The sequence below is a fragment of the Melospiza melodia genome, chromosome Z (assembly GCF_035770615.1).
Source record: "Melospiza melodia melodia isolate bMelMel2 chromosome Z, bMelMel2.pri, whole genome shotgun sequence".
Lineage (NCBI taxonomy): Eukaryota > Metazoa > Chordata > Aves > Passeriformes > Passerellidae > Melospiza > Melospiza melodia.
The window spans coordinates 51,472,383-51,485,493 of NC_086226.1; the positions used below are offsets into that span (position 1 = coordinate 51,472,383).

The window sequence follows — 13,111 nt, forward strand, 5'->3', positions numbered from 1 at the left end:
TGGTTCTAACAAATCACTCTGAGTAAATTGTACTGTACACAAGGCAGTCATTTTGTCTTCTTGGTTTTTATGTATATTACCTTCAGATGTTCCTATTATTTCAGGATCAATTTCAAGTGGACTAACTACTTCACCCATGTTGATAAGTATGAAGTGCATCAATATCATCCAACACCATGTTATCACTTTTCCTGTATTAGCAAGAACGTACGAAGCTTAACTTGCTTACAAAACTGCATTGAGCTCAGTTTGGGTTTTGATTTTCACTCTTTTTACTCTAAGAGACAGTTACAGAAAGAAAAACATGTTTAATAGAGCTGGGAAGTGTAACACTACAGCTACTTGAAATAAGAATGGGCAAAAGCAGATTAGAAGAGGGAAGAAAGTAAAATGTCCCGGTGCCATAGGACATTTAACTATAAAGTACAGCCCATCTAAGACATGAAGCAGCAGTTGAAAGCACCAGTGATGGCTGTAAGAACAGCAATTACTATTATGGTTGCAATTCCTTCAGCCCAAGAAACACAGTACTAACATGAATACATTGAGCCTGAGATGAAGCTTTCAACTCTTTATTTGCTAATGGCAAAACTGAGTCAAGGACTGTCCTCCCTGGTCACTGCCAGCAGAGAAGGGAGACATCTGTCAGTCATACTCATAACAGGGTAATGAGTATGACAGTGCTCCCTTCATGGGGGAGGAGAGTTTTATGGACTGTTACAGACATAGCAAAGTTCAGGCCATAAGCATTTTGGCTAGTTTTGTGCAAGTGACTTCCAAGCTGTTGTTTGGAATGATTTATCACTCAGGCTGCCCTAGAACTTTCTGTAAATTGACACAATTTGGACAGTTCAGAGAAATGAGCCTTTTCTCTGTTTTCACACCCTAGGAAAGAAAACCAGATGGTCCTCATGGGCAAATTCCTGGTTGACCAGACATTTGTATAGGTGACATTATGGAAGTACATCTTGTCCATGCACCCACAGCTGATATGTAGAAGCAGCTGAGTTGTGCTCCATTTTCTGTCCCTGTTTGAATCTCAGGAAGACAATGCTCAGCTGCAAATGACAACTTGTAGTCTGACTGAATAACTTACCATCTGACCCTTGAAGGAGGGAAAAGGCTTTTATAGAAGCAGTAATAAAAAGAAACTTGGACTCCTCAGATACATCCATCATTGACAGCCCCATCAGCATTGAACAGCTAGTCATTGAAACAAGTTCTCACTTAGTGCAGGAGCATGTCTGGGAGTCTGAAAAGCACATTGCTACCTAACTTTTCAGCAGACTTTTCTACCAATCCACAGAGCATTAATTTTTAGGTCTTTTTTTTTTTCCTAGCAGGGATAGCACATGCTTCTGCTTCTTGCACACTTACTCTAAAATTCCATAACCACCTTTTTAAAGGTTTGTGCAGTTGTTGCCTGATAAGATATCAGAAAAGTTAAGGAGAAACTGAAAATTAGGAGTTGCCCATGAACAAGTTTTCTTGGTAAAGAAATAGATAAATATCAAAGTAAGCCCCAAGGATAGAAGAACTTGAGGAACCTCAAGCTGGCCCACTGTTTATGCAAAAAGAGGTGAAAAAAGTTCATGCTGTGTTTTTTTGACACATGAGTGAGCACTGGAGTCTAAATGCAACCAAAAAAGAGCATCAGTCCTAGCAAGTAACTTCCAGGTGAGAGGAAAAGCATGGCTTCTGACCAGAGCACAACATACATTGTGAACATGCCATGGTATGCCTGGTGCTCCATACCTTTGATATACAAATGCATGGCCTGGACAATAAACATGCTTATTTCTGGAACTCCCAGAAGGAAGCAGAAACCACTATTTACTGCTGCAAAAAAGAGAAGATGCACAGACCATTTGCACTTCAGGGCTGTTCACACTGGAGGACAAATCTCCCACCTAATCTAGAGACGAACTGAAAGACAATCGGTGATACGTCATGTATATGATCCAGAAAACATGGATGGGACCAGTCTGCTCAGAAGAAACTACTAAATTTTTTCCCAGCAAAGATAACAGATGCAGAAGAGGGTATCTAAGTCTTTTGGCTTGTAATGGACAGTTCACACCACTGAAGTTTTTGTGAGAACAAAAATGGGGTTTCAGCAGGAAGTGTATCTGTTTATTGTTAGGTAAATATTAACTGCCTGAAGCCAGTCATTACCACCGTTCATTTCAAGATTTGCCTTCTTCCACATGGCATAACACTGCCAGAAAACATCAGAAAATCAGTACCAGTCACCTACAGAAAGGCACTAGGACAGATATGCATCACATAATCATGTACAAATCTATTTAAAGTCAGTGTGCCTGAGGCACTAATGTATTGTCATAACCCTAAATCAAGTTTACCATTGAGGAATACAAATGGCTAAAACAAACAATTTTGTTAAGTCAAAGACTGCTTTTTTAATGCTCCTTATCCAAATAATAAAACAAAAACTCATTAAGAATGTATCAGTTGTACAATCTTGTAAACCAGGGAAGGAAGCCAAGCAGGAACTAAGTAGTTTAATAGATCATGGAGAATTAATATCAGCTTATTTACAGAAAACATGCCTTGGCAAAGTGTCCAGGGAGAAAACTGCAATTCTTTATTGAGTTTCAAGTAAACTGAAAGTATTAGCCAGAAAATCAAAACGCAAACTTTAAATCTAACCATCATCCTTCCCTGCCATGTATTTGAAGTAAATACTGTGTGCTCTTAAAACTTCCCAGTAGTATGGGATGCTCAGAGCCTTTGAAAGGGTCTACATAAACACATCTGTGGGTTTCTGTTGGCTGCCCACGGGAAACCACACTTTTCCAGGGCTTCAGATGGAGCCAGGTGCCATGCTACCTAACCCTGCAGAAGGACAACTCAGAAACACAAGCTCTGTTGGGTTTATCCTCTATTAAGTGACTGGCGTGTATTCAGTCCTTCAAAACAACCGATATTCATACCCTTTTCTCAGATTACCACTTTATTTCTCTCCTTTTATTTTGCCCTTATACCCACATCTGAAAACAACCTGCAGAAAAGTCTCTAAATCAAAACTGTGGCCAGTTCAGGCAGTGAAACACAGAAGAAAAGAGGTCATGAGATGCCATGAGTTTTGTTTTCATTGGCTCATTCATTTCACACATTCATTTCAATTTCTTTTCCTTTACTGATACCTTGTTGTCTGTTGTTTTGAGATGGTGTAAAACTGGAACTGGAACTGGAGCTGGAACTGGCAGGACTGGGCTGTTCAGACTTAAAAGAAAAAAAAAGAAAATAAATAACATTTTTTAAGAGACATTCTTTTGCCTAGAAAAACTCTTATGGTTAGTTACTGCCTAAAACAATCTGTCAAGAAAAAGAAACTGTGGGGCCAAATAGTACTCAAAGACCTTAACTTCAGGTGTCAGTGAGGCAAACATTGTGTAAATTACTATTGCACTCACCATACACACACACTACTACATCATGTCTAGTTCTTTGCTTAAGTCTAACAAGAAGTTTCCAAAGCCTTGTTTGAAGGATTATACAATATGGAAGACTAAATGAGTTTATAATGGACCTAAGGCATCACTGTCATTGTCATACTAGAGATGCAATGTTTTTCTAATTAGCAATGACATTGTGGAATTGAAAAATAAAAGACCCGAGCAGACCACACTAAATGCCAGAAAACCTCAGACAGTTTTGTTTCATCTCCCTTAGAAAATAAGTCTTAATATACGGATTCAAATGAAACTTTTATGCTGTGACTAAAATTCTCCTAACCCTTTTCAGATGTATCAAAACTCCGCAGATTGTAAATGTGATTGAATCAGAAGTTATGCTTGGTTACAAAGTGAAATTATCTAGAATTTACCAATTACAAAAGAGAACTGGATTTTTAAACAAGGCTATTAAAATCAGTGTGTATTATTTAACAAACAGTTCTACACAAATTTTTTCCTACTGTTGTTTAAAATGTGTAAATTTCCCTTTAGTTTAATGAGAAAATCTATTACTTCATCGAAAAATTCTGTACTATTTTACTGAAGAGTCTTCTTCCCGCTGCCAGGTTGCATGTCTCCATACACTTTCTGGCTGACTCCTAGACTCAATGATACATCCTTGCACACTCATCTGTGTACATGAGACAAAGCATGAATCTGGTATGAGGGCAAAGGGGATGCTAACAGAGAACACAAAAGAAGTGGTCATACAGAAGGAACAGTGAAAATCAGTTTAGAAAATAATGGTCTACTATTGAAAATTAAACCTGCTTACACTTTAAATTTTATACAACTGTGTATCATGATGTGTTACCCAGGCTAACCAACATTTTCTGACTCTCCTTGCCTCACGATTAAGACAGAACAAAATTGTTCTCAAAAATGACAGCAGAAATATCCAGTCTGTAAAACTCAGTTTTCACTACCTAAGCCTAACAGTTGCTTTTTCCCCATAAATCAATCCATTGTTGCCCTTCATAATAGAGCAGGCAGATTTACTGCCTTTTGTTGCCTTTTCTCACTATGAAAAGATGCCTATTTGGGCAACAGAATACACCATTAACATCTGCTCTCCTTAAATCAACATCAGCTCCAGTTCTCACAGACACACAGTCAAAATACAAACTCTGTACCTAACTCTGTGTGTGTATGCCACTTATATACAACTGAATCAATCCTGTGCAACAAAACCCAACCCAAACAGCAACACAACCCACTCAGAGTACCAAGAGAGATTCTTACACACTACACAGCATCAAACCTTTTCGAAACACACTGCAGCATTACTTGACACTGCTCTGAAAATCAAGCATTTTTGAAAAAAATAAAAATAAAACATTTCCTTCCTGAGTTTCTGCAAAACCTTACAAGATTTTTAGCTGTAAAATAATCATGATAATATGAAACAGACTGCAGTGATGAAGAACAAGTGTCCAGGCAAACTTTAAAGACATCAGCAAACTAAGCTCAGTTGTCTAGCTGCAGGCTACTCTTAAACATCTGGTTTATCCATCAATTTCTGCTTCTTGCAGCAAAATTACTAGCTGAGAACTGGTTTCTGCAGATTTACATTAACTGTATTTTTTCTTTATTAATTTCAGCATGAGCTTCAACTTACTTAAAGTCCATTCCCTCAAAAAAAAAGCAAACACTAAAACACAGTCATATTTGGCTTTCAAGTGCTAAAAGTCTGAAAAGAAAAAAATCAAATAGGCACAGAGACTATTTAACTATTACAAGTTCGCTACTTTCTTTTTTAACTAGCTTGCTTGAAATTAAAAAAGGGAGAAAGGCCTAATCTCATTCTCGTTATAAGGCATAAAAATACCAGTGAAGTTGCTCCGAACCAAAATTTTCTCCCAGCATTAACTAACTGGGTCAATATTACAAGAACAAATAAATATAGATACATACAAAGTTGTGTATTTTCCTGGTAAAATTTTTGCTCTGCTTTAGCAAGATCATTTTGAGAACTCAAACCACAAAAACTTAGGAAACACATTGATCATCTAGACTTCAAAAGGGTTCCTAATAACTTTTGAAACTATTTACTTCATTTCCTTAAACATCCCAAAACCTGAAAATTTATTCCAAGGAATATAGATTAGCATAAATATTAAAACTGTTAAGTATTGGAAATGAAACCATTTTGGACTGAGAAATCTGGGTGAGAACACACACAGAAGAAACAGTTGCTTTTAACCTGAGAAAGAATGTTATTAACAGAAAAGATTTGCCTTTTCAGAAGGAACTAAAAAGATGCCTTCCATATATGAATATGGACTGGTGCCAACAGCACCCATGCTTCTAGCGGGTGTCTTCTATCACTTAAGCAATGCTTTTTGACACTTTTACAGATTGTTAACCCATGGACTAAGGTATTTATGGCTTTATGCACTTAGGCTTTCTGCTCTTATTCACTGGTTCCTAATCACAAAATAGTTTTTTTTAATAGGTCTGATATTAACTAAAGCCTATCTTTCAACAATAAAAGTTTAAGATAGTATCAGGGAAGAGCTTCTCTCATATGACCTTTTCCTGTTTTACCAATTTTCTCTTTCTACAGAGAAGCTAATGAGAGTTTGGGCCTGAACTATTCATTAGTGCAATGACCCCCTATGATATATTGCATTCTTAGACAGTCTGCTTCATTTTAGTGCTCTCACAGTGATGCACAGTAGACAGTGACTTCTTTATTAGGCCTGATTGAGGGATTCTGAGCTTTGAAGCTGTTCAGCAAAAAAGGCAATTTTCTTTGGCCCAAGTTTTCTGTGAAAAGGTATCTTTTTTACCAGTGATTTTTCTAAATCACCTGGCTTCTGCCATTTTCAAATTCTTGTCTGTTTTTACAAGTAGCTCACTCTTGAGCTGCAAAAAACTTTCAGGCAAGCCCACCTGTTTATAGCAGAGGACATAATGGAGCTGTTTCTGTAATATTTTATGATTGTCCCAATTTGTACAACTTCTTGAGGCTGTCAGGTCCAGGGCCAGTAGCTGGACTTAGATGATCCTTGTGGGTCCCTTCCAACTCAGGATATGATTCTGTGACTCTAAAAATAACCCCCATCATTTCAAGCTCTTTATTAATTCTTACAGTAAGAAATAGAATATATCTGTATGTGGGTGACACTGGTTTTTCTAGCCTTTCCCTGAACCACTCTTGAAGGAAGCTTACAAATTGTTTCTTTAAGTAAACATGAAGTGGTGTAGCAAGATCTCATTTCATATCAGTCTACATATTTCATATTTTTTATGCATGATAGTGTAGAGATGTATGTTTCCCAGTGCTATACATACTGAGAAGTCTGTACACTTGAAACTACCTATACAGCTGAGCACTGCTTCCACTTCCACTTTGTGCAAATTTAGAATTTCAGGGAGGAGGAACATGCTCCTGCAGGACAAGCCTTTTTCTCTTACAGGCCTCCTGTACTTTCAACATCTACCGCCACTTAAGTGACCTGTCAGTGACCTCAGCTCTCAGGAGAATAATTCAACCTATCTGCAGCTCACACAAGAGGCTCCCACTGAACATCAGCAAACAGCTTTTCACTGCAAGGGTAACCAATCATAGGCACAGGCTGCCCAGGGTGATTTTGTCATCTCCCTCCCTAACAGATACTGAAAAGCAGTCTAGACAGGATCCTGGCCACCCAGCCCAAAGCGGCCCTGGCTGAACAGGGCTGAACAAGGCAGGCAGACCAGACGACACTCAGAGGTACCCTCTAACCTCAAGGAGTCTGTGATTCTTTGAATTTGAAACACAGTCTTAATTTTAAAAGTAGCATCAAGAAAAGGCCTTAATCAAATCTTTGCAACTGTTTCCTCTGAACAACTGCACCGAATCAGGTGGGATTTGCCTTTCCTTACAGACTGTCCTATTGAAACATTTTATTTAATTTTGAAAGAAAATCCCTTTCTTTCTGCATTTATGGATAGATTTTTATTTTACCTTTATAAATCAAAAGTAAATTTGAGACAATGCTAACAGAAAAATTCACAAATAGTCTAGATTTAGAGAAGATTAATGAACAGGAGACTGAACAAAAAATGTGGATAAAAATTCTTTTGCAGAACATCATACAATAAAATTGAAAGATGAAGCAGTAGTGATGGTCATTCTGTAACCTGTAGAGTATTTTCCCTGAAAACACCTCAATGGAAAAGAGTGGCAGACATACAGTAAAGCAAGTAAAAAGTACAGGAGGGAAGATCAAGGATTGCTCTGTAGCGTGGCTGAATACTACAGTTTCCACGGATTTCAGGACTACAAGATAATGAGTAAACTAAGGATAAAATAAATTAAAACTGTGTATGGTCACATGAATATGAACATGGTCCTTAAACACAAGAGGCAAACTGATGGAAGCTCTCATCAGATAAGCCTTACCAAGAAGGATAAAGACTGTCCTAAATACGTAGGTAATGCTGGCAAAGACAGGGTTATATAAAGGCTTTTCAAAACTGGCACTAAACACTGTTATTTAGACCACCAAAAATGTGTGAAAAGACATCAATATTTGTGAAGAATTTACAAAGTATGAGCAGCGCAACATGGGAAATTTAACAGGTCTGTATTCCATACAAGGTCTGAACTACGTGGGAAAAAAATGAGGCCAAACAATATAATATATACTTGTTTGGAAAATAGTGCTCATTTTATAAGCCCAGTGGCATGAAAGCCCTGTGATGAGAGGATAGCAACTGTCCCTCTGCACTCTTTTAACTATGGAAAGGTCAAATGAAGCTGACAAACAATACCAAGATACTGATTTTCTGAGAGTTTGATTTAACATGTTAAACTTTCCCTTTGAGAATTTCCACACATTCTATACACAGAGCTGTCCTATGGCAATAAAGAAAATGTGTTTTGGAAAGAAAGTAACTTTAATTTTAGTACTAAATACAAACCACAAAATTCAGTCTTGGTATTAAAGCTAAGGTGAGAGCTTCATTCAACTACTCTACATCTTCTGCTCTAATGGGATTAGTAATGATAGAAGATAGGTGGCAGTTGTTCTGGCCAGCCCCTTCAGCTGCTGTGTTGGAAGCTAAGACTTCCCAACTCCCTTCTCTTATGCTGTTTTATCTACAGTGCCCTACGCTATGTGTCACCACTGAGAAGGACAGATGTTAATGCAATCACATGTCTGGGAAATCAAACAGACAGTCTGCTGTCACTTTTGGGGCATCAGGAAGGTGGATCACCTAAATTCTCCCAGATCTGAGGCTCTAATGTTAGGAGTTCACACACTCCTATTAACAACAGAACAACTGAGAACCATCTACATGTAAAACTGCTTTTATGGGTATAATTATTTACTATGGTGCATTTCTCCACATTAGAAATTTGGTCTTCTCAGCAGGTACTCAGAGTCTGCAAATTCACCTCAGTTCCCCTCTATTCTTATGTAGCTCAAACCTGTAGAACAGTCCCAGCATGACCCACACTTAAAACTTTACTATGTGGAAAGCTTGTTGAGGTCATACAAATCAAGCAAATACATACCTAAATGTAGGAAATGTAAGAAGCTTTTTTTTTCTTAAGTCCTGCTGCACAGACTCTTGAACTCATGTCCCAGAATACAAAATGGTTCAAAATTTAACTATAAACTCCAGAGAGATCAAGTGCAGATCTCTGTTGCCTCTGTCAGTTTCACAGCAAGCCTCATTGTACTTACTCTTCCCTCAAACTTGACATCTGGAATTTAAATTTTCTGAAAAACTCAACTTTCATTTATTGTACATTCCAGTTTCAGTGAAAAGCTGTAGAGAGAAAAATATAAAAATATATGCCATATCCTAAAAAATTCTTGAGTGTCTAAAAGAAAACAAAACTCCTCAAATGATTCTTCAAAATGTCATAATTTTTAGCCAGTCTTGTTATACTGTAAACCTAACAATGATCTTTAGATATGATGTTTGGCAGCAACATGCTCTACACACATTTTCTATAGATCTGAAACATCTGACAAAACGGTTCCTAAGCACTCACTCTATGATTATACCATGTGTTTGTCTAGTAGTTTTCACAAAAGATCATCCACATTATATACACACAGACCATATGCGGTGGCTGGACCGGAAATGAGATTTCTGGGATGCTGCGGTCACTACCATCAGGCCACCAATGGATGCTCAGATTTTAAGATTGGCATTTCGTACAACCACTGAGGATTAGATCTGCCTCTGAGAACACACAGGGGTTAAAACCAGAGCTGCGGCCCTGGCAAGCTCTCTTGGGACTTCAAGGCAAAGAGGTCGGATGTTCCTCCCCTGTCCAGCCGCTGCTGCTGGGCGGCGGAGGGGCAGCCATGTGGTAGGCCTGGGCCTGGACAGAGATGGGGGTGAGGAGGCCCTTGAGGATGGAAGGGTGGAGGAGCCCCAAGAGACATCGGGCAGCCATCCCCCCACCCCCAGGGGAGAAAGAGAGAGAGGGAGAGCTGGCATCTGAATTTGATAGTGGCTGGCCCAGGAGAAGGGTGGGGGGCAGCGCAGTGAGAAGGTGCCCAGCAGGGCAGCGTGGGAGTGCCAGAGCTCTGGGACAGGGAGAGACTGAAATTTTTAACCCTTTTTCTCCATGATAGAAACCTTGCAAATGCTGATCCTCCTGGAGCTGAATGAGAAGAGAGATAAGAGATGAGATAAGAGGGAATGGGCCACAAGGGAAGTGCAGAAGACTCTTGAGTGGGGGAGAGATGACGGAGTGGCCTTTTGGCTGGACTTTTCTTGTGTGGCCATAGACGGAACCATTTGTTTTCCCTGTGACACAGAGACTGCATTTAGGGGGAGGCAGTGCCTCAGAACCAGGAGGGTTCAGTGTGGGTACTCCTCAGCCCCAGGGGGTGAAAAATTGGGGGGACTGATGTCCCAAAGCAGAGGCTGTGCCTTTTTGGAGTGAGACAAGGCATCCTTGAAAGACAACCCTAAAAGCAGCTCCGGTCCATGCACAGTGGTGAGAGCACTGGGCATGGAAGGAAGATGTCACAAGTGGCAAAAGGACTTTCCGGGCGGTGCTGAGTGACAAGGAAGCACACGAGGTTTCAGTGTGTTTCCAGGGGAAGCCTATGGTGCAGGAAGGACTCCTCTCCTCTTCATGGACTGAAGTTTGAATATTCTAAAGGGTGGTGCCGCACTGAGAGTTGGTGATTTGGGGGAATGTATTGCATTGGGAAATTTTGTGGGGGGGAGGAGGAAAATGATTTTGTAAGGTTTTCATTTCTTCCCTTATGTTTTTTTTTTCCTCTTCTTTTCTTGTAGTTTAGTTAATAAAGTTTTCTTTATTTCTAATCAGGAGCCTGCTTTGCTTATTCCTGGTCACATCTCACAGCAGACATCAGGGAGAGGGTATTCTCATGGGGGCACTGGCATTGTGCCAGGCCTAAACTATGACACCATACAACACTGATTCTCTGAGAGAAAACGTATAGAGCAGATTTCTATTTTCTTATTAGTTCTTTACTATTTACAGCTGACATATCTGCAATGCTGTAACTTTGCCTACACAAGTACTTTTACAAAAAAGTAATCCTTATTTAAAGCTCCTTATCTCTACTTCTCTGATTTAAAAAAAACTTTTGGATAGCAAGATCTGAGTTTTACATTAATAGTTTCGCTTCTGTTTCATAAGACGTAAGAATATAACACACAACAAAGACAATCTCTTACAAAAATAAGAAAATGTGATAATTGCTTATATATAAGTTAATTTCACTCAAATCGTTATGATGTAGTGTAACCTATTTGTAATGTAATTGATAGTTACCTGAACAGGTACCTTAACAACTGAATAAAGTTATTAAAAATACCGGGCTGCAATTACATTATTTGAAATACTGGCTAAATTAAGAACTCATGTAGTACAAATCAGATCAATCTTGAGTTTTACAGTATTCAAAGGACCAAAAACATTGTATATGGCACAAGCAAATAAAGTTGAAACATCTCATCTACAAACTGTCTTCTTTAGCTAAAATTGTAACATTTAACATCCAAAATGTTATTTACTTTTACTAGCCCTCTCCCAAAGCCACAAAGAATGCCCAAATTTAGCCCACCAAGAGCACAAAGAATGGCTTCTCCTTTGGCCTTTTTCTGCCCTGAATGAGTAACTTTGCAACTGAATTACTGCTGTACGGAATACTCAAACCATGGCACTTTACTTGATGATATTTTACTTTTCTTGTGGAAGACACAATGCAATAAGCTCTATCTTGAAACTATGTCTTTTCCATCTACAAAATACAGATGAATTGTAATAACTAAAATCCACTAAAGCAGCATGGGCAATGGAAAAATATTCATCCACTTAAAGATACAAAAATTGTCGCAGCCTGTATCTACTTTTTTTATTGCCACAGTTTAGACTGTAATAGTTTTGCAGCTGATAATCTGAATTTTGAAACACAGGTTACTGTATGTAACCTCCTCCAAATATTTAGGTAATACCTAAAATTACCTCATACAGAGCAGCAAAATCACTTGATTTACTTCTGTCCTAATCAAGAGTGTTCACCAAGTATGGTATTAAACATCACAAGTTTCGCAATAGTTTTCTGACTGGGGTAACCAATGTTGAGGCACTGATCCAGTTACTGCTGGCCCCAGTTGCTATCCCCTGATGTGTGTCATCTTTTCCTCGGGGAGCTCAGGCACAGGTGGAGCTGCCTGTTGACTTCAGCAACAAAACAGCTCTACTGCTGATGGGGCACTTATTATCAGTTGCCTTTAAAGTCTCCTTTCATATCACTCTGAGATGCTGATACAAGTTCTGTGGATAAGTAAACAGAATTTTCATTTTTATTAGGGCAAAGACAGAATTAATTACCGAATTTCCTGGTCCCTCCACAGCAGCACAATGTTAAAACAAATAAACAAATAAATCTGATCACCAAATAAATCTGATCAGGCAACTACTTGTTTTCAGCCCCAATGGGAATGAATGGTGTGAGATATTGCTGATCAGAGAGGGGCACTAGAAACCCCACTGACATACCCAATGAAGCACAAAGACACATTTTTGTTGAGCAGATAAAGATTTCTATTTTAAAAGCAGGATGAAAGCCTGAAAGCTTAGAGGCTTTCAATAGAAAGTGTTAAGTTTTAGTAGCAATAGAGCTGGATGTTTTACTCAAAGTTTTTATGGGTTTGGTTTTATTGAGTTTTTTGAGTTTGGTTTAGGTAGGAAAAAGCATGAAGTAATTAATTTTGCAACATCTTTTTCTAACAAAAATGTAAGCTGTACTGAAGTATTGACTATCAGCCAACACAGTAATACTGAAGAATGACTCAGAGAATTAACACAAATTCACACTAACACACTTAAGCTTCGTAGCAATTTTTCTACTGCCAATATGGTGATCTTGAACCACCTTCAATGAACACTCAAAATATTATTAAAATTGGTTTCAGCTATGACACTGCCCTTAAACAGCAATGATTCCCTAGCAGAGAAGGAGAGAATAATGTTGTCAAGAGGGAAAGGCAGCTGCCACACAGAGGTCATGAAAGAAAACTGCTTGATTACATCTGCTTTCATTTATTTCCTCTACCAGGCCCACGAACACACTTCAGTATTAGGAGACCAGAAACACACAGGCACCATCATCCTTGAGTCTGGGGCAGGCAAATGA

General features: G+C 38.7%; 1 protein-coding gene across 1 annotated transcript in view; it reads right to left on the reverse strand.

The window, feature by feature from the left end:
- Positions 1–13,111, reverse strand: part of MLLT3 (MLLT3 super elongation complex subunit) — a 122,899-nt gene that overhangs the window by 18,831 nt on the left and 90,957 nt on the right. The window contains exon 7 of the mRNA XM_063180016.1: positions 3,168–3,246. Within this exon, the coding sequence (XP_063036086.1) occupies positions 3,168–3,246 (79 nt within the window). The remainder of the gene's footprint in view (positions 1–3,167; positions 3,247–13,111) is intronic.